Source organism: Arachis hypogaea, chromosome 18 (assembly GCF_003086295.3).
Source record: "Arachis hypogaea cultivar Tifrunner chromosome 18, arahy.Tifrunner.gnm2.J5K5, whole genome shotgun sequence".
In the NCBI taxonomy this organism is placed as follows: domain Eukaryota; kingdom Viridiplantae; phylum Streptophyta; class Magnoliopsida; order Fabales; family Fabaceae; genus Arachis; species Arachis hypogaea.
In genome coordinates, this window is record NC_092053.1 from 27604950 (window position 1) to 27632088 (window position 27139).

Genomic DNA, 27139 nt, shown 5'->3' on the forward strand with positions numbered 1-27139 from the left:
CGTGTGGTCGCTCATAGGACTGCGCATACCATGGCCCATATCTACTGATGCCCTATGTGGATCAGCCGACTATGTCGGTGAAGACATAACACTAAAATCTGACCAACCACCCAAACCAGTGTTGGTCCAATGATGTAGTTGCTGATCCCCCTGATCGCCAGCGGAAAAGTCAAACCAATCATGACCAGCGGGAATGGTAAGTATGGACTGATGGAGCTGGCCGGACTGACCCTGGTGACCGTGCTGCGAGTGCTGCGAGTGGTGGCTGTGCTAAGAGTGCCTGAAGTGGTGGCTGCTCTGAGAGTGGTGACTACCCTGAGAGTGCTGAGAATGGTGACTATCCTAAGTGTGATGGCTACCATGACTATGGTCCGGTGGCTGTGGTATATAATAAGGAAACGGCTCAAACACTGCATGCTGAGGTGGACCCTGAGGTGCAGGTGGCTATGGATGCTGAGGAACGTACTCAGACAATCTCAGTATATGTTCGTACGAGGCCACGTACCAATCCCGGTACTCCACCGTGGGTAAAAAGTCCCAGGACAAAAGGGGGTGCTGATCCCGCAACCGACTGTTTTGCCTGTTGGCCCACTTCCCTATCCATGCCCTATGCAAAACTGTCCAGTCATGAAGCTACACTCCGCGAAGAACGACGCAATGCTGGTCGAGCGGGATGTCCCTTGCTTCTCGCGGGTGAGGTTGTGCATACCCAAACTAACGCATCACTCGGTCTACAGGATGCCATTCGATACATTCAAATGACAACAAAGGAGCAACAAAGTCACACACCTCAAGATGTCTATGCAACTCGTCAGGAATGATCAATCCGTCGTACGGTCGCCACTCAAACTGCCACGTATTATTGGTATATTAGAACCCTAACATTAATTGTTGGAAATACGAATCACAAGAACCATAACTATTTACCTCCTACATGTAGTCTATATCATGCCTGAATATCTCTACAGTCTTCGATAACCACACTGTGGTCCGTTCCAAATGACTCCACCTGAAACATGATTAATTGAAAAAATTTAAATAAGTCATCATAAATCAAACATGCACGTGAATATAACACATGACTAAAATATGACTTATTACCTCATGGCAACTGGTATCTCAGCCGGTGAAAGGATCTGTCTCGGTACAGGAGCAATAAACGGCATTCGCTCCCATGTCCAAACAAAAAACAGATTCAGAGGGCCATCCATCTCCTTTGTATCATATCGTGATGCACGGCATCGTGCTCTGTAAAGATGTGCGAGACATGCTGAACCCCAACTATATGTATGGATCCGCTCAAAATCGCGAAGCAACGGTAGATACTTCGCATGGGCGTATGCAGTCGACTTATCCATGAATAGTGTCGACCCTAATAAACAGAAGATCTGACATCTGACGTATCTCCTAATGGACTCCTCAGTGTCCAACGGCTCTGCGTCTCTGATACGTCGAACCCAACCCAGCTTTATATAGGATTTTCGAGGAACGACTGACTACTGGTTCACGACTGAATATTGTGATGCTCTGACTCTGCAAGAAGTCGCCACTACTATCATTCCATCCACTCACAGGCTCTCCATCGATGGATAGGTCAAATATATGAGCGACATCTTCCAATGTCACTGTAACCTCACTGGCCAGCAATACAAAGGTATGAGTTTTCGGCCTCCACTTCTCAACCAGAGCAGCTAATAAGGGGTGAAATTCTCTTATCACTCCAATCCTAAAGGCGTGGTAGAATCCCGTAGTGCGTAAATAGTTCTCGACCATCGGGTTTCACATCTGGGGCGGATCCAATTTACGCACCAACAAATTCCTGTTTGGCTGCATAAACAAAGATAAATCTGTTAGATTAATTAAATAATAATTCTTACAAATAATAAATATTCACATATTTATTTTAATATCTTATTTATTAAAATATTTAACAAATATTGGCATATTTATTTATGTTCAACGAAATATATATTATTACTCATTTAACATTTATTTATTTTCAACGAAAATAGATTTATTTATCTAATATTTATTCATTTCTTTAAATATTTATTTATTATTCTTAATATTTTAAATATACGTGTGTTCGCATAGTTATTTTTAAAAAACCAAAATACTTATTTATTTATTTATTCATTAGTATACTCATCACAAAAAATATAAAATATAGATTATACTATTTTATATCATAAAATTAATCCTATTATAAGAAAAAAAAAGTTATATACTTACGTTTATATTTAAAATAATAACATATAATATTATTTAAAATTTTATTCCAAAATAATTCATAAAATACAAAAAAATAATAATCCTATTATATATGTATATCATACTAACAATGACAAAATTTAAAAAATTTAAATACATAAAAAAATAAAATTTATCAACTTACATAAATTAAGTGATTCAAATAATTGATAATATATTCTTTTAATACTGTATAAATTACGTACCATTTTTAACTCACTACAAATTAATAATATTTTTTTTTCAATAATTTTTTTTGTCAATATTTTTTTTCCTAAATATGAACCCTCACTAGTAACTACTGCTACAAATACACTCTTCTTCTTTTAATGTATTATCAACACACTCTTTCTTTTGTAACACACTCTCTATACTCGTTTTCTTCCTCTCTCAGTCCTTCAGCACACTCATTGTGCTTCAATAGAAGGGAAGAGATGAAATTTATAGTGGGGTAGAGGTCTCTTGCTGGTTATCGGGGTGGGGAGCTGCTTCCTGCATGCAGACAGCTCTGCACCCTTTTCCCCCTCCCCCCTTCCCGTGATACTGCAGCAGCATTGAAATCCAGCGACCGCTTTACGAGTTTCACAGTACCACACCTCTCGTGTGATGGCAGGAGTCTGTCACCATTGTCTGGTCGCCACTTCACCACGCTCCCGGCGTGTTGAGGCAGAGCTGCTGACTGCCTCTGACATCACGTCTCCGGCGTGTTGATCCCGTCCACATCTCAACAAAACACCTCATGCACTAATATTCACCCAATACACCATCATGACTTCCATAAAAAAAATAATTTCTGTTTTTATTACCAAATTCTGTTAAATTAAATCTTTTTTCTATCATTTTTATTGGTTGGATTTTTTTAAATAAATAAAAAAAATTATATTTACCACTTTATAGTAAAATACAAATATTTACTATGTTATATAGTATTTTTTCATTTTGCAGGTACTTAATTTCTCCGTCAATACATGCAAAATAGAAAAAAAAGTGCTAGTAAAATGTTAATAATTTATTTTTTGTTGGTCTAATTTCATTAGACAAAAATAATAAATTTGGTTAATTTTAAAGTATTTTTTGGGATAAAATATACAGAAAAAACATTTACATATAAATTAAAATAGTATATAAAATACAATGAACAATCATTAAAAAAACAAGAAAAAAAAAGAAAGAAAAAAGCAAAAGGAGGAATTCACATATTGGTTTCTCTCTATATTTCTACACGCTTGTAATATGTATAGAAACAAATACCATTAAACTAATGTAACAATTACATAAATTATTATGTGATGGTCCTTTTTCTTTGACTATCTAATAAGAAGGAACATTAATTTTTAGTAATTATTCTATTGAAGATGTTAAAAATATTTTTTTTATGATAATTTTTATTTAAAAAATGTAACATTTTTATTTGATTATATTTTAAATAAAAGTAACACTTTTATAACATATAAAAATTAAATTCTATAATTTATTATCTAATAATTAAAATAAAATATCTTCACATAATAATTATAAATTTTTTGTTAAAATAAGACTTTAATTTTTTGGCTAATTCTTTTTTATAGATGCAGGAATAAATTTATACATTTAAATTTGTATTGAAGGAATATTTAATTGATAAGTGTCTGTTTAAAGGAACAATTTTTGTAGACTATTGAATGGCAGTCATACAAATATCAGTAGGAGTCGGAAAATGATGATGTGATTTTTGAAATTAAAAGAGATTGATTAAATTAATTAGAAGTGGTGCCATTAGCTATCAATTAAATACATTCATATTATATTGAACTGGATATTCTGTGGGCCAAAAAAATTAAAACAATATATGTAAAACCATTTTATAAATGAGGCCAGAGATTTTTTTGTAAAAAAATTCTCTTAAATGAAACGCGTACTAACATTACTAATTATTATTCTCAGCAATAATAATACTTAGTTACACTTATTACTAATAGTTATAATATTAATATTAATTATAAATATTAATAATAGTACAGATACCAAAATTCGTAACAACGGTGGTAATAATAATAATAATAATAATAATAATAATAATAATAATAATAATAATAATAATAATAATAATAATAATAATGTTATTTATATTATTAACGTTATAATTTAATACTTTTTTTATCCTAATAATTAACTCTAAAAAAATAAGTCATGGCAAATTTAGTGATTCAAATTTATAGACTAATTTAGAATTAAAATTTGTTTAACATTAAGTTCTTCTATTAGTTGTTTTTTAGAAAATGAATTGAGATTAAAAAAATATAAAACAGAAAAATTATGTCTAAATATTATATAAAAAAATTCTTATTATTCTATTAAGTTGTATTATCAATATTAATGTTGATAATAATTTTATAATTTTTGTTACTATTAATATTGTTTGTTCTAACGATGTCGGATGATATGTACGCCTCAAACGAATTTGAGCTTTCTCCTGATGTAATGACATATTTTATTATTACAAAAAAAAAAGATATATTTAACAATATCTTGTAACCATGATTCTCTTTTTTTTTGAACTAAAAACTCTATTAACCATTGAGAATAATTCACTATTGAATGGTGGTAGTAGGGGTGTTTATGGTCCGGTCCAGTTTTGGGTAAGAATCTTAAAAATAGATCTGGTCATTATTTCGGGTCGGGTCTGGATCATAATTTGAGTCACCCAAATTTGATCCGGTAGCCCAGTCATCATACACAATTAATATTTTGTGTTATTAGTAACGGATAATGACTATTCTTATGTGTAATTTAAGTATTGTAAACCTTAATATTTTGTGTTATTAGTCATTATAAGACTATAAGTTAATATTTTATATTTAAAATGCATAAGACTTTAGACTAATGCATAATAGTGTTATTTGTATCGATTTAAATATTTGGTGTTATTAGACAATATTAGTATTGATTGTGGTTATGCTTTAATTTTAGAGAATGGTTGGTTCTTGTTATATTTTTCTAAGTGAATTTTACCATGTCAAATAATGGTTGGAGTCTTGAAAATTTGGATATTTTCATATACTAGCTTACAAGAAGGTAATGTTAACGGCCTGGTTTTCACCCAATTTTTACTCAGTATAATCGTGATCCAAAAGTGTGTAGATTTCATCGAATACAGGATCAGATTTAAATCTAACAAATAGATTCGATATATATTTCGAATCAGGTATGGATCACATCAAATTTGGTTTCACCCAACCTATAACCACCCCTAAGTGGTAGTAGTGGATCAGCTTTTCTTTTTTGTTTTGGTCAAGGATCATCTTTTCATTCAACTTGGCTTTATGTTATAAAAAACAATTTCTGAACCCATTTAATCATTTGGTCCCAAAAATATACATCAATGAGAAGAAGCCCAACCAAAAAAAGAAAAACTAACCAACTTGCTAATTAATCTTCATCATCGTAATTAACAATCCTTACATGCTAATAGCACCTTACCACTTTACCGAAATTTCCACTGCACATTCTGCTTTTACTGCAGTTTTTGTCTCCTTCAAAAAACACTTGTCATTCATTGATGCTCCATAAGAATGTGGTGCAGTTTCTGCGTTGTGGTGCTCCATAAGAATGAAAATCATTTCCACCCTAAAAAAGAAACCACCCGAGGATAAGCCTAATAACATGTTGCTTTCCGATAAAAGTTTTAACAACCAAAATTACAGTCAAGACCTTAACAAATTAAAATATTCAAGTTGCAGAAATCAATAAATCAACCAAAGCTCATAAAAACTCCAAACCACAATAAGGATGCAACGGCTCATCCTCAGTGATAATCACACACCATCTCAATGACATATTACCTACACTTAATTAGAACGTCATCATGTGATAACTAACCAACCCTACAGCAAGCACTGGAACTAACTGCAACTTATCCAAAAATTGTCTCATTCCATTCACCCTTGTCACATTTAGGTGCTGCCAACATTAATTTACATATGTAGATAAATTCACCTGTCTACATAGTAAAATTCGCCTAACATTTAATATAAAGAATTCGAAAAAGATCACCATTTGAAGCCGTCATTCGTCATCATTTGAATCTATTTAGGCATCTTGTTTTGCAAGGAATTCAATCATATCATTTACTTTTCTTTTTATCAGATTACCGTTTAAAATTGTTAAAGTTTTATGTTAAAAATCATTATAATTATATTTCTCTGCAGAATCTAATACTATTTTCCAATTCTTAGCCGCATTTATTAGCTCTGCATAACATGATATTATGTGATTGTCTTTTAATATAATGGGTTATGCTATGGTGCTGAAACAAAATTTTTTTAGCATCTACTGAAATGAGGTAGTAACAAGAAAAGTTGGACACGTATTGGTATTGTTGTTGCAAGAGCAGACACAAACTATAGAGCAGCACAATGGTGGTAGGAGTTGTATTGAAAGTATTAAGCAGTTGTTAATAGTTTAATGAAGATAACTTTTTTATTGATTTTTGTTGACATTGGACATAGACATGCTGTTTTTATTTTGTAGTTGGACTAAGTTATTCGAAAAGTGAACCATTGATAAAAAATTATTTTGGGCAATAATAATAATAATAATAATAATAATAATAATAATAATAATAATAATAATAATAATAATAATATTTAGATATAATATGATATTTGGAACATGTAGTAGTTATTTGTAATTTTGTACATGAAAATCAAATAGGACCACGATAATGCTATCATAGTAATAATGAATTAAAATTATAAATCCCAGTAAATAAATAATAATAATAATAATAATAATAATAATAATAATAATAATAATAAAATTCTAAATCCTTCTATTATTTTATCCTTTTTTACAAATTCATTAAGCCTTAAAACACAATTTTTTAATTAAGAAATTATTTTTATTGTAAAAAATAAATCACATAATTTAAGCATATGTATAAAAGTGTAAAATAAAATAAATAAAATTAATAAAAAAATAATGAATAAATTGAGAAAAATATGTTCGAAAAATCATAAACCCTAGCTAGAGGTGTTTATGGATCGGATCGTATCCGCAGATTCGCGGTAAATATTCGCATCCGATCCAAAAAATGCGGATACAATCCGATCCGCACATTGATCGGATCGGATAGGGTCCGATCCGCACCCTTTACGGATCAGATCGCAGATATCTGCTCTACATCCGCATATCCGATCTGCGGATTCGCAGATCCGCACAATAATAATTAAAAATAAATAAATATATATATGTTTGGTATCATATTTACTTGTTTGTATGTTTTAGTTAGTAATTATTATTCATATATTGTATTATTTTATTTTTGTTATTTAGAAAAAGTTTGATTAAAAATATTTTAGGAATAAATAAGTTTAAAAATGTGAAAGAAATATTTTTTATTGAATTTTTTACATAAAAATATGATTAAAAAGAGAAGGTTCAATTATGTGGATATATCCGATATCCGATCTGATCCGTACATTTGCGGATCGGATCGGGCACTAAAAAACGCGGATATCATATCCGATCCGATCCGATGGGAATTATACAGATCGGATTGAATTTTTGGCCATATCCGATCCAATCCGATTCGTGTACACCCCTAACCCTAGCTACTAAATCATAAACCCTAAATTCTCAACAACAAACTCTAAACCATAACCCCCCAATCCAAAATCTCTAAATCCTAACTCAAATCTTATACCATAAATTCTAAACTACAAACCTAAATAAAAAACACTAAATAAATAACCTTTAACCATAAATTGCTAATTCATAAATCCTAAATCATAAATCACACTTTCTATTTTATCAATAATAAGCACTAATTTCTTAACTCTAAATCCTAAATAATATCATATATAGTAAAATATTAATAAAAATATTTTGTATTACTTTTTTAATTAAAAATACTAAAACTTTAATATTTATTATATACAATCCTTTAAATTAAAAAATTCTAAGAATTTAAAAAGAAAAATTATTTTTACTAGTATTTTGTGATTTGATGATTTTGATATTTTTTTAATTAAAAATTGAACATAATAAATACAAAATAATTAATAACTCATTCAAAGCTTAAAAGAATAGTAAATTTTTAAAAAAATAAAACTAAAAGAAGAATATATATATATATATATATATATATGATTTAAAAACAACATAATTCATATTAATAAAGTGATTGAAGGCTAAAATTATGCATATGTCCTGAATAAAAATTGGTTATATATTTATTTTATGTTAATGTGTGTCAAGCAATTCACATCATTTAATTTTCATGGCCAAAAAAAAAAAAAAGAATGCAATTTATGAAAATTATAGATGTACATCTATAAATAATTTTATGACAACTAAATGATAGAAGAAGATTTTGGGTTAACTTTAATAATATTATTTAATAAATCCTTTGAAACAAAATTATCCTCACATAAAAATTAGAAACTCGTTTTACAATATTAGATTTCACATTTTGAAATATTAGCTTTTAGTAGAAACTTTTTAATTTAAAGGATTATATACAATAAATGTTAAGGTTTTAGTATTTTTAATTAAAAAAGTGATACAAAATACCTTTATTAATATTTTACTATGTATGATATTATTTAGGGTTTAGAGTTAAGAAATTAGTGTTTATTGTTGATAGAATAGAAAGTGTGATTTATGATTTAGGATTTATGAGTTAACATTTATGGTTAAAGGTTATTTATTTAGTGTTTTTTATTTAAATTTGTAGTTTAGGGTTTATGGTATAAGATTTGAGTTAGGATTTGGAGATTTTGGATTGGGGGTTAATGTTTAGAGTTTGTTGTCAAGAATTTAAGGTTTAGGATTTAGTAACTAGGGTTTATAATTTTTCGAACACATTTTTTTTAATTTGTTTATTATTTTCTTATTAATTTTCTTTGTTTTATTTTACACTTTCATATATATGTTTAAATTATGTGATTTATTTTTTATAATAAAGATAATTTTTTAATTAGAAAATTGTGTTTTAAGGTTTAATAAATTTGTAAAAAAGAATAAAATAATAGAAGGATTTAAGATTTTATTATTATTATTATTATTATTATTATTATTATTATTATTATTATTATTATTATTATTATTATTTTACTGCGATTTATAATTTTAATTCATTATTACTATGATAGCATTATCGTGGTCCTATTTGATTTTCATGTACAAAACTACATATAACTACTACATGCTTCAAATGACAAATATCATGCCATATCCAATTATTATTATTATTATTATTATTATTATTATTATTATAGTCTAAAATAATTTTTTATCAATGGTTTACCTTTTAAATAATTTGGTCCAACTACAAAATAAAAATAGCATATCCATATCCAATGACAACAAAAACCAACAAAAAAATTATTTTCATTAAACTATTAACAACTACTTAATATTTTCAACGCAATTCCTTCCACCACTGTTACTCCACAGTTTGTGTCCTGCAACAACAATGCCAATACGTGTCCGACTCTGTTACCACCTCATTTCAGTAGCCTTAATATAAAGCTACTTTAATCTCAAATTTAATATATATATATATATATATATATATATATATATATGATAAACGAGTCTAACATGCATTGTGTGATACATTTGACAATTCATTCCACTTAATAATACTTGCTCACAAAACCATAGTCAGTTAGTTTAGTTGGTCTCACTCTCTAGATTCTAATAGTTCATTCACTAAACATAGTTGAAGATATCTTTGAGAACAAAAACAAAGAGCAATGAGATGAGGTATAAGAGGTATGCAGGGATTGATGTCCAAAGAGGGAAAGTGGTGCGGAAACTAGCAGCAATCCCCATGACAGCACAAACAATGGCCACAACAAGAACATCTGCTGAGAATTCCCAAGTTATGTCCCTCACATATATCAGAATAGATATCACCACAAATCCAAGAATGTTGTTCATGAACACTGCTCCATATATCTGCATCCATTCACCCAAATTTCTAATATAAGTATCTAGTACTTAAAAATATAGATTGATCTCTATTTACAATGCTTGGTTGTTTAATTAGCTCAATACTTGTTTTCAAATGAACTTCAGATACTGGTATGTTTATATCAGATGTTAAGAGCTATGATGATTCTGGAGTAGAAAACATGTCACAGAAAGTGAAGGATACTATGGTGACATGACTTAATAGGAAGATTGCTAACCTCATATATTGTTTGAGAAGTGTTGCTGCTCTTCTTGTGACTAGCTTCTTTGATTGCTGCAGTTGCTTCTCTGAAATTTGTGGCCAGAGGTACCAAGATAAATGAGATGGAAAAAGAAGAAAGTCCTGCTTCTTCAGAGAAGTTCTGGACACTTGCTATGAGTGGCTCTGCAAGAAGGGACAACATGGTAATTCCCAACACCACATATCCTATAGCCTCCAACCATGCAGATGCTCCTTTGCTTTGGTTTTGTTCCATCACCTTCTCAACATCTTCCCATGTCTAAACCACAAAATATTAGATTGTTATTAAGTTATGAATGTACCAAGTTTTCAATTTGTTTCTGGTTAAATTGAAGAGTTTAATTTTGATGTATAATAGTATAAAACATTTTACAAAGTCATCCAATTATATCTGTTCTTTTCAATGACCACTCAGGCGGTCAACGTTAAAGGTAGTTATTTTTGCTGACAAAGCATTACGTAATTGAATGTATATATAATACTATTTATACTAACAGTACATCAAAATTAAATTCTAAATTCAATGGTGGAATTTCGAAAGTGATAAATATTATAGAACAGAGGGACAAAAGTAAAAAAAAAAAATGGTGTTGTTTGAGCAAAAAGGAATAGGGAAAATACTTGATGAGTTCCATGAGATGAAGATTTTGAATTAGCAGCTTGGCTGGAATTTGAGTTTATCCATTTTGTGAAACCATCAACAAATTCTTTCTCACTGATTTCATTGTCTCTATTGACATCAAGATCTTGAACAAGTTTCGAGAGTGCCTCCTCCGCATCGACAGCCTTACTAAAATGGATATCCTTCACTATTCTTTCTAGCTCAGATCTTGAAACATGGTTATCTCCATTGACATCAACTTCCTCAAATAGCCTGTCGAAGTTGCATAACATTGGTTACTCAAAATCATGATGTAATAACCTCATTTAGTTAGATTCTGGAGATTGTAATATTTACTATCTATACTGTTCATGCAGCATATGTATGAAAGAATGTTATTGGCAGATAAAAATGAGGGAGAGAATAGTAATTGACCTTCTAATGGCGGCTTTATCAGCTGTGCCATCATCATTAAGGAGCCTGCCAACCACATCCTCACTCTGGACATGCTTCAAGACTTGAGATACAAGATGTCCCTTCAATTCTCTTTCTTTCCTCACATGTTCAATCCATGGCTTGATAAATGTCTGTTCAAGAAATTATCTCTCTTAAAAGCTTAACCGTTAGGTAAAAACGTATAAATGGTTATATATCTAGCAATAGCATGTCCTCTTCTTATGCATGAATTATGCATAGGTCTATTTTTATCATAAAAATTATGATACCATATCATGTGAGAGTAGGTTGTAGTATGATGAAGTTATCATTGATGTGTGGCATTATGTTACCTGATACACTTTGTTGAGTGATTCTTTTGGGAGGTATTGTCTATCCAAAGCATGTTTTGTTTGGTTAATGTATTCTGTCAAGCCACTAACAAATTCTTCCTTGGTTATAATTTGGTCACCATTTTTGTCAAAAATCTTCAACATGTCTGCTATCTGTTCCTCTTTGATGTTTGTGTCTGATAATTTGTTCTTGAGTAGTAACTCTTTTACTTCTGATGCTGATAAATCCTTGCCCTCATGTTGACTAATTTCTTGATATAGCCTGCACAATCAAAGTGTTAAAGTTTGTGTAGAACAACAATTTTGACACATGAAAAAATAAGTTATGAATTTAAAGTATTTTGAGTTTAATTTCTATGCACTGGTACATTTAATCAAGTTAAGTCCCAAGATAAAAACAATCTCGACACTTACTATCCTAAGAGGGTAGTGTACTGCATTGTATTTTTTGTGACAACAATTGGATGCGACAGTGTATAGAAATTAAATTCAAATAATTCTTTAAATTAATCTTTCTATTAAATCTAACTCACCCACTTATGGCATTAACATTAGGAGTGCCATCCTCAGCCAGAATCTTTTGCAGAGTTTGCTTTTCAACACGTTGCAATATTCTTAATATCAAATCATCATGTTTTATATACTCTAGTCTTGTTTTCTCTATCTGAGGTTTGAATACCTGCATACAATAAAGTTAAATAAATTTAGTTAAGATAAAGTGATGAGTCTTTAATAAGGTTCAACTAGAAATACTAATAGAAATTGTTGGATGAGAAATTAAACCTGGTAAATGAAGTATGAGATGAGGAAAATGAGAGCTACAATAAAAGCAATCATTAATGTCACATTGCGCAGTGTGGAAGAGTTTGGGAACAAATTGGTAATCTGCATTATAATCAGTGGTGTCACTGAGAAAACCATGTTTCTTGCCATCTTTCTTGTGTCCACATCCATGGTAATTCCATAACCTATAAATGAAAGTGAATAAGCAACACCTAAGTTTAACATTCAAAAAATAAAAAATAAAAACTAAAAAATAAAAAAGAGAAAACCTATAAATGAGTTAAGTTAATTGAATGCTAGTGAAGACACTATTACACTAAGCCTCATTCATTATCGATGGTAAAATGAGAAAAAAAAAATGGAAAGAATTGTACAAGCATGATAGATGTATACTAAAATCAACCAATAAAATCATTAAATTAATTATTACACTAGAATATATATTAGAATACAATTATACAAAATATATATTAAAAATGAATTAAATTATATATATATTTGTACATAAATATATAATAACTGATTTTAATATACAAATAGTATTTTTGAGAAATATTTGAAAAAGTTTTAAATATATACAAACAACTTTTTTTAAAATAAAAAATATAAAACATTTCGTATGAAAGTCTTCTATGTAAATATTTGACTATTTTAATGGACATATAAAAGTTATCTAACAATTTCAAATTATTGAAATAAAATAATATTTTTTTTAAGTACATATATCACATCGATTCACGTTTTATATGCTGGAAACATCAATTATCATCCAATAATATATGGGGTATGGGCTAATATTTCCACAAAAAATAATCATGGGAAAAAGGTATGGGCTAAAATGCTCAGTGGAAAGAACTAATAAGATTATGCATATATATATATATATATATACATGTAAGTGATTCTTTTATCCCTCCACATGATGAGTTTGTAGCATCAGAATCAGAGTCAAGTTTCAACTTTTGCTTGCCAATGATGACACAGGTTCCCCACACAACAGTGAGAAGCAAGATAGAAGAACCAGCCAATAAACCAACTCCAGTTGAAGCATACTCTTGTGCACTCTCCTTATCACTTGAAAGTCCAGTCACTTCCACAAAGAAGGAAAAAAAAAAAAGAAAAAGAAAAGATTAGCTAAGACTAATTAAGATAGAACATATAAATAAACTTATAAACATATAGTATGTGCTATATATGAGAATAACAAAATTAACTATTCCAATTGGTTGCTTAACCAACTATTATACAAGTATACAACAAATTCTTTAGTCAATTTTAAAATTTCTTTAAGAAAAAATAGAAGGAACCAAGGATCAAATAGTCAATATTAATCAATGTTAGCTAATTTTTTTTAAGATCTAAAATTAAGAATTTATGATTTCGGATCTAAAATTTAAGACACACTAAATAATTTTAAGAATATTAGTTGATATTGACCATAAAAAATGGCTTTCAAGCAACTAAAAAAAGATGTTATTGAGTAACTAAGAAGAAAAGATGGAGAAAATCATGAAACTAAAAGAGGTTTTGATGATTCTAGAGTAATGATGTTGCATACCAACTAGAATTAAAGACTCAGGAAGAGCACCAAGAATGTCAAAGGCACTAGCACCAAAGACACCAGGTCCAAGAATCTTGAAGATTTGTTCACCACCAGCAGCCAAGTATGATTCACCATGGAACAACAAGTACTCATACACCAATATCAGGAACAAGTGGCCAAAAATGTTGTTGGAACACGGCAAGAACCCATACATTTGTTTGCAATACTTTCCACCAGAAGAAGAAGAAGACTTATCAACAACAAAAACGTCTTGTCTTTCATTATTAAGGGGTAGGTAAGTGTTTTGAGGTTGAACAACATTATTATCAACTCCATCAGAGACTAATAACTCATCATAAGGACTAGTGTATGTGTGGAGAATGCGGCATTCAACATGATGAATTGCTACTACAACGAAAATAATAAGAACAAGAAGAGTGAAGCATGGTTTATTAGAAAGAATGCTCTTCATTTTTCAGGTGCTGTATGGAGTGGTGACAAACAAGAGAGAAAAGTATCCAAGCAAATTAAAGCCAAGACTTCATGTATATATTTCAATTCGAAAATTAGGAACCGCTGCTATATAAAGTATTATTAATTCAAAATATTTTTCTGAAAGTAACGTTTGCTTAATTTAGATCAGTAACAATTGCACAATAAAAGAAAAAGAAAAAGAAAATACAACCTGGTCCATAGACGCTCAATAATGCAAATGTAAATCTAACAAATTATTCATGACGGATAACCCACTTGAACTGCTCCAGCAATCAACTCATTATTGGAAGTTAGTATTCTACCTTACGTATGCAATAACTCATTGGCTAGTAACAAATTTTCAAATGGAATTTTGATCTACAACAAATTAGTCCTTAGCCTATCAAATTGAAAAGTATAGTAGAAAATCAAAATTCAAATTAACACAGATGGATGAGGGTCTCTGTCCTTTAACCATCTCTTCCGGAGGATGGGAAAAGAACTTGGTTGTTTGAGAGGATAGCCCACTTTCTACCTCTGCAGTACTCAGGGATTAGTCATTGGGTTTTTGGCCTGGTGCAAACCAAAAAAAAAAAATTTCATCACATATCTTTTAATGTAACATCAGATTAATTTGGAAAGTTTTCTATACACAGTTCATGGTGAAAATAATTAGGAGTTGATGAGGGATGTAAGATGTGAATATCATACATTTTAGGGGCTGATGCTAATTCTTCTTTTATATTGCGTTTATAAATTCTCTTTCTAAGACAGAAATATAAAACGAAAAGATAGAAAGAAAAAAAATTAATTTACACTTAAAAATATAAAATATTTTAGCCTTTTGAAATATAAAAAATAAAATTGAAATACAAGAATGCAAGGTTGTTATGAACATTTATAGCTAGTAAAGACAACAAAATTAGACACCAAAAAAAAAATATATTATAGCTAGTAGGTGAAAATAATAAGAACCTCTCCTACCTTATCCTCAGAGTAATTATGATCCAATGGAGTAAGGTCCTCTTGATGTCTCTATCCCCAAAGAAGTTATATTAAAGCAGTGTCTTATTATGTATCTCACTCCATAGATCATAGTCATATATTTGTCGTCCAGTTCTTGAAAACAAATAAAACAAACAAAATATGCAATGATGCATGAAAAATTAAGGGAAACAATAAAAATATATAAAATATTAAGCTATATGCTTAATTTAAAATTTCGTGTGAATCTCACAAACATGATATGAGTGGTGCTAATTTGTGCTAACAAAAAAGTATCTGAAAGGAATAGAGATGCACCAAATTACATCAACCAATGGAATTTGGAACTTAAGAAACAAGAAAAATACACTGTGGCCGGTGAACTTAATATCTATTTATGTATCCTATATATCTCTATTTACAAAAATATTATTTATACACTAAAATTAGCCATTAAAAAAAATTTATATCCTCATACGTATACAAATACAATACATATCATCTACCTAACAAACCATTCACGTGCCAAAACAAAATGTACTACCAAGTCATCTCTTTCACCGATAAAAAAAACCAGCTTACTTCATTGTATTTTCTGTGATTGTATCTCTGATAAAATCTCTCGTCACTTTTCTATCCAAATATAATTGAAAATAAAAACAAAAAGAATAACTTGAAATTGAATATAAAGATAATTACTCTATTTTCTATCTAATTTTTTGATGAAATAAGAAAGAGACTCCACAATCTAACTTGTCCACACCATAGTTTGAAAATTGAATCAAATGGACTCACTTAACTTTCTATCAAATTCCTCGATGTAACAAGAGAAGGAGTCACTCAATCTCACTTGTTTACACTATCGTTTTATCACGAAACCCAAAAAAAAAATACTTTGTCACTCCTCTAATCACTCTATATGACGACTACAATAGTTTATGAGGTATTTATAACCTCTTATTAAGTTAAAACAAAGAAAACTCTAAGCCCACAAACATAAAATACAATTTAGTAACTAAATAAACAAAATCAAAATATATCAAATTAAATTAAATATTCTAAACATATAAACTAGCAACTTCTAAATAATATTTAAACTCTTTGTATCACGAACATTTAAAGCACGTATCATTTCTTCTCTTATCTTCCCTTCTTTGATCAATCTATTCAATTCATTCTATTTCAGCTCTCATTATCCTATCAATGCATCAATTTCATTCTTTTTATTTTTTTTCGTTCTTTTTATTCTAGAATTTTAATTTTTTATTGTGTAGTTTGTGGTCAAAATTAAAAAAAGCATTATATATCTACTTATCTACTTATCTATCTACTTAATATACTAAAATTGAGTTTTCCCCTAACTAATGGAAGTGAGGTGTCGATTCCTCATAAATCCATTTTTCCGCCAAAATGAATACACTATTTTCTCTTCTAAATTTATTTTATAAAAATATCTTCATTATAATTATACTATAATTAGCATTTAAGTAATAATGCATAATTATACTAATTTAAGAAAAATATCTTTATTTTTAGAAAGTACTTTTTTCATGTATTGAAAGCACTATTCTCTCTTCTAAAAATATTTTTTAAAAAATATCTTTATTATAATTATATAAAATAATCTACTTAATATACTAAAATTGGATTTTCCTCCAACTAATGAAAGTAAGGTGTCAATTTCTCATGAATTTATTTTCTTTTCAAAATAAAAGTACTATTCTCTGTTCTAAATTTATTTTAAAAATATTTTTATTAGAATTATATTACCATTAGCATTTAATGAATAATGTATAATTATATAAAAAAATTAAACATAAATTTATAATTCTAATTGCCATAAATATGATACTAACGTTCATAATGGTAAATTGATATTGCAATAATTAATTTCTATAATTATTTTTATACAACTAATGACTATATATAGTGTTTCTTTGTGGTTAGTGAGTCTAAATCTAAGAGTCAAAGTATTCTTTTTTTTTAATCTGTTATTTTTTTTTGATTGGGCAATTGTTTCCAATGAGCTTTGTAGGTCAAGTTCAAGTCACATCCCCTCCACGTTTTCTATGTTTGTCCGAAAATATTCAAAGTGGAGCATATAATGAGATTGAATTTTCTCAATTTACGTTCAGTTTTGAAAAATTCGTGTCAACCTTGAAGATGCAATTCAAAGATTGGTACTATATTTAAATTTTCTTCTCTTAAACTTTTTGTATTAAAAATAATTTTATAACATATTGTGATTTTTTTCAGAAACTACTGGCCTTCTAGTGCATTAATGCAATGTCATTGAGGAGAATAAAAGTCAATTTAGTTTGGTAATTTTAACAAGAAGATAGTCTGAATTTATACGAATTCTAAGTGTTCGATCTTATGATGTTATTTTGGTTGGTTGCTATGAGAATGACTCTAATCTATATGTATCTAAGGATTAGAATAGATTAAATATTATTTAAATAATTTAATTCTAATATTGGTATTTGATTAAATTAGTTTTAGAGAAATTTAAATTGTTGTCTCAATTTATATTATGACTATTCTTTTTGGATATGTTATTTTTAAACTTTTTAATATGAAATTTTTTTCTTTTTTTATTTTTAAGTTTGTTTTTTTTTTTGGATATATGTATCACATTTTTTTTGTATTTCAGATTAGTAATATAATTATTAAGAGAAATATAATTCATCAATAGATTAGAATGATTAAAATTTAATTATATTGTGTGGACACAAAATTGATTAATTAAGATTAAGGCGTGAAAAAGAAAAAAGAGTCACAAGTGATTTTGCTTTCTTGCTAATATATAAAAATACGTGAAAGAAAAAAAAATTAAAATATCACCATTTAAAAAAAATTGTTAATCATGCATATGAAAAGAGATTGAAAAATATGCATGGATATAAAAAATAAAAAATTATTATTCGATTGTAGAATGAAAAATAATCATATATATATATATATATATATATATATATATATAATCATAACAAAAAATAATTAATATATGTGACTTAAATTTTTATATGTACAATTAATATATATATATAAACAAATATTTAGAATTATTTAACAAAATTAATATTTATGTATAGATAAATAAAAAAATTATTATAATTTATGAAAATTACACATACGATGATATTAATAATAAAGAACAAAAAAATTATCGAATGATTGTAGGCTCAAAACAAAAATAATCATGATCAGAAAATAATTAATATATATGATTTAAATATATTTATATACAATATATATATATATATATATATATATATATATATAAACTAAATAAACAAGTATTTAGAATTATTTAACAAAATAAATATATTCTAAAAATTTTTATTATTAACTAAACAATTGATATATATACATATAAATAAATATGAAAATTAGTATGATTTATAAATATTATTACACGTATGATGGTATTAATGGAATAATAAAATCATTGAATGATTGTAGGCTAAAAGAAATATTTATAATCGAAAAATTAAAAAATAATTAATATATGTGACTTAATATATATGTTACTTAAATAAGAAAATATTTAAAATTATTTAAACAAAATAAATAAATATATCCTACGAATAAAAAAATTATTGACTAATCGATCAATATATACTGGTATATAAATAAAAAAATCATTAAATAAAAAAGAAATGGTATATTTTTTATTTTGGAAACAAAACGTAAATAATTATAATATAATAATTTGTTTAATTATTAATATTTATAATTATTATTTTAAATCATAAATTTAGAAAAAAGAGTAGATTAACACAAACGTTTAATAGCTATATTAGAGTTGATACCAAGGTTCTGAAAACCGGACCGGACCGGCCGGTCCGACCGGTTTAACCGCGAACCGGTGCCTTTGACGGTTTGGTTCAATATCAAAAACCGCCAGAATTAAAACCGCTTTCAAACCGCTGAACCGGCCGAGAACCGGTCGGTCAGACCGAACCGGGACCCGGCCGGTTTTGAAAAACGGCGCCGTTTTTTCGTTCTGATAGAAAATGAAATGGCCAAGTCTCCTTAGCATCTACCCCTCGAGCCATTCTTCAATCTTTCTCCCCAAAACACAACCCTAGATCCCCCACCGCCACAGGGCTCAGCCCCGCCGTTTGTTGCTCTCAAGCACCACCGTGTTTTTGTCCGATCGTCCGCGCTTCTCCCTCATTCGGAAATCGGTGCGTCTTCCTCGAGCTCGCCGTCATTCGCTGCCTTGCTGGTCTTCGTCTGCTCAAACCGTAGCCTCCATCACTCTCCTCTTCAAGCTGTGTCACCGCCGCCGTGGAATCTGGTCCAACCGTTGTCCCTACTGTTTCAGCGTCGTCACAGCTCGTCTCTGCCGTCGCGTCGCATATGCTCCACTCTCCTCTGCCGTCGTGTCGCACTGCGAAGGGGAAAGAAAGGGTGGAGGTCGTGGGAGGAGGCGCGCGAAGGGTGAAGCCTTTGCTGCTTCCGCCGTGTTTGAGCTCGAAGACGGCCGCCAGTGTTGCTGCCTCTGTCGTGCCTTCCCATCATGTTACCACTGATTTCATCTGCCCTCATCCTTATTCTACTTCAAAATCATGCTAAATTTGTGAGTATCCGTCCTTTTTGAATATGCTTATAAATAATAAGATTAGACATTGATTTTTCTGAATTCTGATTATGGTTTTGTTCAAATTTACTGATGGCTTTGTTTGTAGTTGCTGGTTTTGCTGGGGGAAGGTTTAGTGTTTTGGAATATTTTATAATGTGCTAATGTTTGTAATTGCTGGCTTTGTTTGTAATTGCTGGGTGAAGGTTTAGTGTTTTGTGATTATTGGTTAATGTTTTGGTTTAGTGTTCTATCTTTTCCAGATTTCCCTTCTCCCTGTATTTCTGCATGTTGCTGAATTGGTAATCAATAAATTTGCCTTTTTGCTGTAAATCAGGACTTTACTAGGATTTGTTAAATTTGTTGCTTGTTGCTGAATTTGTTGCTTCCCAGTCACAGAATCAGAACAGAATGCTCAGTCAGTGCTTGACTGATTGGCTTTGCTCACTGATTGTATTTGATGATAAATTTTAAATTTGCACTGCCTATGTTACTGATTCACTGTTCTTTCAATGCTTTTTGTTGTTGTTAATCATTGTGATGAGCTTTGTTAAAATTTGCACTGCCTATATTACTGAGTGTTCCTTCAGTGCTTTTTGTTATTGTTACTCATTGTGATGAACTTTGTAAAAATTTGCACTGCCTATGTTACTAATTCACAGATTCATCCCTCTCATCATTATCATTGGCATGAACTCCGAACCAAAACCCCAACTCTCTGGATAAAATTGTAACGAAAGCTGATTGGGACTTTTTCTTCTACTTAAGGTATGAATCAGAATGATGAGGCCAAGTTGTGAATACACAAGTGTCAACGGACTATAATATATAGAGTTTGTGACATTAGAAGGGTGTAATAATAACAATAATGGAGTCATGTTATTTGAATATTGAGGTTTAACATTTAAACTCTCAGCTTCTCAGCCCTGTTTGATTCTTCATCCCAGGCAATTGAATCAAATCAACCAGGCCTTCATTTTCTTTTTCTCTTAGTTGATTCTTAATTTTTCTAATATCTGTAGCTTTTTGAATCAAGTGGATCAGATTATGTAGTTTTCTTGATTTGGGATATTTTCGAAGACGCATTAGAAGAGCTATTTTATTATTATGTTTGCTATAATAATATTCAGATATTCTGTATGCTTGTGATTGTTTTGGTGTTTACATTTTCTTTCCAAGTCACTTGCTGTGGTTGTTCTTTGAGTTAAGGCTTTGTTTGTGTGTGTGAGAATATGTGATAATGTTGAATGAGTAACAATAAGTTTCCAAGTCACTTGCTGTGGTTGTTCTTTTGAGTTAAGGCTTTGTTATTGTTACATTTTCTTCACAAGGCTTGATAAGTTTCCAATTTGTTACTGAGCTTTGTTTGTTCTTTTATTCTAAAACGGTTTTTCCGGTTGAACCATTGGTTGGACCGGTTAGACCAATGAACCAGTGAACCAGTGATTAAAGCGGTTTGATGACCGGTCCGGTTTTCAAAACCTTGGTTGATACACATAACACTAGATTAAGAAAAAATGAACGCATAACATGTTACTTTTTTATTAATTAAATTACTACAATTCAAATGTATTTTAATAAAATAATTTAAAATTATAATTTCAATCTTATCACATGCATAGTACGAATTATTAAACAATTTATTATCATATACATGGCACGGATTATTAAACAATTTCTCATGTGTTTTTTTTTTCAAAATAAAAATACTATTTTTACTTATAATTATTATTTTTTTATCAATTCTTTCATTTAAATACTAATATTATTTATTAATTTTTTTATTTTTATTTCTCACATTTATTAAAAGATTCATTTTCAATATTTTAGGTATTAATTGTTGTTATTTAATTAACTTATTTTAGGTATTAATTATACCTCAATTATAGTATTAAGACTTTGAACATAATTTCAATTTAATTTTGGACAATATCAAATATATATATATATATATATATATATGATATTTTAGGTATTAATTATTGTTATTTATTAACTTATTTTAGGTATTTAATTATTAAAATATTAGATATTAATTATATCCCGTTTACTGTGTTAAGACTTTAGACATAATCCCAATTCAATTTTAGACAATGTCAAAAACAAATTAAATTAAATTAGAAGAGTAGTTTTTAATTTTACATAAAATAATATAATAAATATAGAGTATAAATAAATTTACTTGACAAATATAATTATTCATAGTGTGATATTTTATTACGATAACATATCTTTATGTATCGGCTCCCTATATAGCAATAATATATATATTTCTTTTTAGTTTATTATTTTTCTATCACATGACATATTTATTATTATATTTTAAATTTAGAGTTTTCTTGATCTAAGATTGTAAAGAACTGATGGTTCATTTAAGTAACTAAGCTGTATAAGATCATCCACACCCTCTAAAATGTCGGGATTAGCTGGTAGGAGTGCTAATTTGGACACTTTCATAACCTGCAGTAACAACCACAAACATGTTACCCTGAAAACTTTATTCCGAAATGACAAAAATGCTTAGAATTTTACATTTCCATTTGAAAGCGAAACGCATGCTTCCTCTTCTGAAGTTGACTGTATCTTTCCTAGTTCCCAGTTCCCATTTTGTTGCCTATACACCAAACTTGAAGTTTCTGTAGCAACAACCAAAATTAGAAACGGAAGTTTAATGTACAAACACATGCTACTAACAAATTACCAACTCTCAATCTATGCCAAAGGTATGTGCTAACAAATAACTTAAAAAGAGTTCATCAAAATACACACCTTTCTGATGAAATAAACAATATTATCATCCTCCAAATCCACTTCTCCTGTTGGAGAAGAAACCACAAAAGGTACAGCAGAAGTAGCAGTAGAAGCAACAGCAGAAACATAAGTAGAAACTTTAGAAGAAACAGGAGCAGATGCATCAGAAGGAGCAGGAGTAGCAGCAGCAGGAGTATTAGTTTCAACAGCAACAGCAAAGATTGAAACATACCATTTTATCAAGATGAACAGCAGCAAGCCACAAATCCAAAGTATTGAGTGCACATTCTCTCATGTACTTCTTGTTGTCACCAAGGGATTTCAATATATCATCCAGAATACCCTGAAACGAACAATAAAGCACAACTTGAGATGACAACACAAGATTATTAATAAGATAGAAAATACAAAAGCAGAAAACGATCCAACAAGAAATAATCAGAACAAATAATCAGAACCAACAAGAAATCATCATAACCAAAAATCCTAAAAACAATCAAAACAGAAACAAATCCTCTAAAAAAAATCAGAAAAAATAAATAAAAAATCATAACAAAAAATTAAATAATTTAAAGCTTAGCAAAATGAGAAAAAGTCAAATAATTAGAAGTTTAGACAAATAAAGAAAATAGAAAATCAAGTTAAAACCCTAAACCAGGAATCGAATCTTTACCGCCGCCACCAGCGAAGCATCCGGTGCCGAGCTCGATGGAGATGCCACCGATCGTTTCCTTCTAGATCCTGCCGCCGAATCATGAATAAACACCATAGACGTCGGCACTAGCAGAATGAAGGTTGGCACTGACGAGTGGCACTAATGAGTTGCGCTGACGAGTGGTGCTGACGGTTGGCGCGACGCATGTGAGAGAGGGAGACGGTGGCGTGGGGCATGAGCGAGGAGGGAGGGGTGGACGTAGGTGCTGCGACGGGTTGGAGGGAGGGGTTGTGACGGGTTGAGAGAGGGAGACAGCGGCGTTGTTGGGAGAGGGAGTTATGGCTGTGTTAGGGTTGCAGAGATGTGAAGGGTGAGTGACGGTGAGCTAGGGTTAAATGATTTTTGAAACAAAGTGTAGTGTATGTTGTTAATGTTATCACTTCTAGTCTAGGTTTATAAGTTAACACTTAGAAAAAAAAGTGAAGTGTGTAAAAATGGTGGAAACTAAATTTTGGGAGGAGGGAACTCTATGGGTACGTTTTTTAGGGTGCGCAAATAAACACAGGATATGGGCACACTTTAAAAAGGTGACCATTGGAAGATTATTTAGTCACGCTTTTCAAGCGTACCGGTTTCTCTCTATGGCCATGCTTTTCAAGCGTGACAAAAAAAGCGTGGCCAAATCACAAATTATTGGCCACCCTCATAAAAGCGTGCCGATTTTTCTCTATGGCCATGCTTTTCAAGCGTAGAAAAAAAGCGTGGCCAAATCATATTTCAGTGGCCATCAACGAATCCCTGTGAGTAGAGAACCAAAAAATGGCTGACCTATTATGTCAAAAACAAAACAGCCAAAGTAAAGGAAGGAACACAAAAATACTGAGAACAAAGATGATCAAGATGAGCACACATCGAAAGCCAAGCCTATAATGTCAACTTTCTACGAAGGCGACAGTGAAAAGGACCAATCATTTTTCAAAAGATATCATGGACTTCTAGATGCCCAAAAATTTCACCCTACCGACGACAGTAAAACCTTACTAAGGAATAGGTGATCCCAACATACGTGTCACCAAGTTTTACACGATTATGTTTTCTGAATGGTGCATCCGATCCAATACTCTTCGAATATTTCCTACCTTTTTAGATGGTGTTACCTTTATTTGGTTTTCTAATTTGCCTGTAGGTTCTGTATCAAGTTTTGACGAGTTGACTGACCTCTTCGTCAACAACTTCGCTGCACTAAAAATCTATGTGCACGATTCGGATTATCTCAGTACTATAAAACAAGGACAACACGAAAGCCTCAAAGACTATATAACAAGGTTCTCCAAAGCAACCATGGAGATACCCAACCTCAACCTGGAAGTCCACTTGCAGACCTTGAAAAGTGGACTCTGCCCTGGAATATTCCAAATGACCATAGTCGTGACAAAATCAAAGACGCTAGCTGAGTTCCGAGAAAAGGCGACAAGCTAGATTGACATTGAGGAGCTCCGATAAATCCGGAAAGTAGAGCGGCCTAACCCTAACAGAGATGAGGAAAAGTGGAACAAGTACCAAATAATAAGACCGATAAAAAGTCCTTCAAACTAACACCAAAATTTGATGCGTACATCCCTCTCAACACCAAAGGGAGGACACCATCAAAGACATTCTACACTCAAAGCTGATCAAACCACCAAACAAAGCAAGTACATATCAGGACCAACGATATATAGACAAGTCTAAGTATTTCACTTTTCATAAAAAATATGGATACATCATGGATGACTGTGTTATAGCAAAAGACCTACTTGAAAAGTTAGCCCGGCAGGGCCTGTTAGACAAATTTGTCAACAGCCGAGGACAACAACGAAATACGGAAGACCTCGGCCACCATTCCAAACCAACCGACAATCACAGAGATAAAGGGAAGAAGGTAAAGGATAACCCTAATCCACCTCACAGAATTATTAACTGCATTTCTGGTGGTTTCGCAGGTGGCGGATGTAGCAATTCAGGCAGGAAAAGGACCTATAGGACCATAATGTCAGTCACCGATTCTGAACCAATCTACACCACACATATATCTGGATGACCCTGTAGTTATATCATTGTAAGTCGGCAAGCCATTGGTAAAAAAAGTTCTCATGGACCCAGGCAACAGCATCGATGTGCTGTTTTACTCCACATACCAAAAAATGAACCTAAATGACAAAGCTCTCCAACCATCTACAGGGGTACTAGTAGGTTTCTTAGGTGAGCGCATTCCAATCCGAGGTTACATATGTTTACAAATAACATTAGGCAATTTTCCTGATTGCAAAACTCTAGATATTCAATACTTGGTTGTGGATTGCAAAAGCCCATATAACATCATTCTTGGCAGACATTCTTTAAATGCTTTCCATGCTATTGTTTTTACTTTACATTTGTGTGTTAAATTTTTTTCACAGGACAATAAAATTATCACCACCCATGCCAATCAAAAGGAGGCCAGACAGTGCTATAACGCAAGTCTTAAAGCAAATATTTCAAAACAAACCAACCAACAATATGTACAAGCAGTCTACAACTCAGAAGACCTACCTGCCTTGGTAGACCTGGATCCTCGGACTAACTATCAAGACCGACCTATGCCTACAGACACCCTAACAAAAATAAAATTAACAACAGATGAAGACAAGCACACTTATGTTGGAGATGCCTTACAAGGTCAAGAAAGAGAAAACCTTATTACAGTACTACAGCAAAACATCGACCTATTTGCCTGGATGCCAGGAAACATGCCAGGCATCAACCCAAATGTCATCTATCATAGACTCACCATCAACCCAGCAATCCGACCTATAGCTTAGAAGAAACGCCACCTCAATACAAACAAGAGGGAAGCTTCCTTAGAAGAACCCTAAAAACTATCTACTGTTGGATTCATAAAGGAGCTCAGATTCACAAGCTGGTTAGCTAACATGGTTAAGAAGCACAATGGTAAGTAGAGGATGTGCGTAAACTACACCGATCTCAACAAGGCATGTCCAAAAGACACATATCCTCTCCCTTGTATTGATAAATTAGTTGATAGCTCATCTGGTTTTCAATTTTTAAGTTTTATAGATGCTTATTCTGGCTATAACTAAATACTTATGTATTCGATCGACCAGGATAAGACCGCTTTTATTACTGACCATGGTAACTTTTGTTATAAAGTTATACCGTTCAGACTCAAAAATTCAGGTGCAACCTATCAAAGGCTAATGGAAAAAAATTTTTCCAACCAAATCAGACAAAATATAGAAGTATATGTAGACGATATGGTAGCAAATACCACGTCCAATGGCAATCACATCAACAATCTAAAGAAAATTTTCCAATAACTCTAATTATATAACATGAAACTAAACTCGGAAAAGTGTGCTTTTGGAGTTCACGGAGGAAAGTTTCTCGGTTTCATGCTAACCTGTCGAGTTATAAAAGCCAATTCGGAAAAATGCCAGGCTATATTGGAAATGAGGAGCCCCAAGTCAGTCAAAGACTTCCAAC

General features: G+C 30.8%; 3 protein-coding genes and 1 long non-coding RNA gene across 8 annotated transcripts; 2 read left to right on the plus strand and 2 right to left on the minus strand.

Annotated features, from left to right (window-relative positions):
- Nucleotides 1–9839: 9839 nt before the first annotated feature.
- On the minus strand, nucleotides 9840–15833 carry LOC112771843 (sodium/calcium exchanger NCL1). Of its 2 annotated transcripts, XM_072226059.1 has the most exons (10): nucleotides 15351–15520; nucleotides 14181–15212; nucleotides 13515–13712; nucleotides 12623–12807; nucleotides 12373–12518; nucleotides 11840–12101; nucleotides 11487–11638; nucleotides 11072–11324; nucleotides 10428–10709; nucleotides 9840–10194 (listed from the first exon to the last, which is right to left on the minus strand). In XM_072226059.1, exons 2-10 carry the CDS (start codon nucleotides 14635–14637, stop codon nucleotides 9946–9948), a joined length of 2184 nt encoding a protein of 727 aa, XP_072082160.1. In that variant the 5' UTR covers nucleotides 14638–15212; nucleotides 15351–15520; the 3' UTR covers nucleotides 9840–9945. The 2 variants fall into 2 exon arrangements, with proteins under 2 accessions (XP_072082160.1, XP_025672448.1); XM_025816663.3 differs by having other exon boundaries at nucleotides 14181–15833.
- Nucleotides 15834–19663: 3830 nt separating this feature from the next.
- On the plus strand, nucleotides 19664–21351 carry LOC140181563 (uncharacterized). The gene is made up of 2 exons (XR_011876354.1): nucleotides 19664–20211; nucleotides 20874–21351. It is a non-coding gene; the product is annotated as an uncharacterized lncRNA (long non-coding RNA).
- Nucleotides 21352–22362: 1011 nt separating this feature from the next.
- Nucleotides 22363–24170, minus strand: LOC112772996 (uncharacterized). Of its 4 annotated transcripts, none has more exons than XR_011876355.1 (5): nucleotides 23636–24170; nucleotides 23195–23305; nucleotides 22981–23099; nucleotides 22744–22847; nucleotides 22363–22671 (listed from the first exon to the last, which is right to left on the minus strand). XR_011876355.1 is itself a non-coding variant. In XM_025818033.3 (4 exons), the coding sequence occupies exons 1-4, from the start codon at nucleotides 23729–23731 to the stop codon at nucleotides 22826–22828; spliced, it is 348 nt and encodes a 115-aa protein (XP_025673818.1). In that variant the 5' UTR covers nucleotides 23732–24170; the 3' UTR covers nucleotides 22579–22825. The 4 variants fall into 4 exon arrangements, 2 of the variants coding, with proteins under 2 accessions (XP_025673818.1, XP_072081612.1); XR_011876356.1 differs by having other exon boundaries at nucleotides 22981–23027; nucleotides 23636–24094; XM_025818033.3 differs by having other exon boundaries at nucleotides 22579–22847.
- A 376-nt stretch (nucleotides 24171–24546) lies between these two features.
- Nucleotides 24547–25096, plus strand: LOC140181332 (uncharacterized). Its single transcript, XM_072224871.1, has 2 exons — nucleotides 24547–24646; nucleotides 24804–25096. Exons 1-2 carry the CDS (start codon nucleotides 24547–24549, stop codon nucleotides 25094–25096), a joined length of 393 nt encoding a protein of 130 aa, XP_072080972.1.
- The last annotated feature ends 2043 nt before the right edge of the window (nucleotides 25097–27139 follow it).

What these genes read in the sequence shown, in the direction of transcription:
- LOC112771843 (XM_025816663.3), bottom strand. Translation starts at nt 14,637, where the DNA reads ATGAAGAGCATTCTTTCTAATAAACCATGCTTCACTCTTCTTGTTCTT. An exon ending in TGAGTCTTTAATTCTAGTTG is followed by an intron (nt 13,713 to 14,180) that starts GTATGCAACATC and finishes TCTTTGTGGAAG; the next exon opens with TGACTGGACTTTCAAGTGAT. An exon ending in CATCTCATGGAACTCATCAA is followed by an intron (nt 10,710 to 11,071) that starts GTATTTTCCCTA and finishes TTTGTGGTTTAG; the next exon opens with ACATGGGAAGATGTTGAGAA.
- LOC112772996 (XM_025818033.3), bottom strand. Translation starts at nt 23,731, where the DNA reads ATGGTGTTTATTCATGATTCGGCGGCAGGATCTAGAAGGAAACGATCG. An exon ending in ATGCTTCGCTGGTGGCGGCG is followed by an intron (nt 23,306 to 23,635) that starts GTAAAGATTCGA and finishes TGTTCGTTTCAG; the next exon opens with GGTATTCTGGATGATATATT. An exon ending in CTGTTCATCTTGATAAAATG is followed by an intron (nt 23,100 to 23,194) that starts GTATGTTTCAAT and finishes TTTCTTCTAAAG; the next exon opens with TTTCTACTTATGTTTCTGCT.
- LOC140181332 (XM_072224871.1), top strand. Translation starts at nt 24,547, where the DNA reads ATGTCAACTTTCTACGAAGGCGACAGTGAAAAGGACCAATCATTTTTC. An exon ending in ATTTCACCCTACCGACGACA is followed by an intron (nt 24,647 to 24,803) that starts GTAAAACCTTAC and finishes ATTTGCCTGTAG; the next exon opens with GTTCTGTATCAAGTTTTGAC.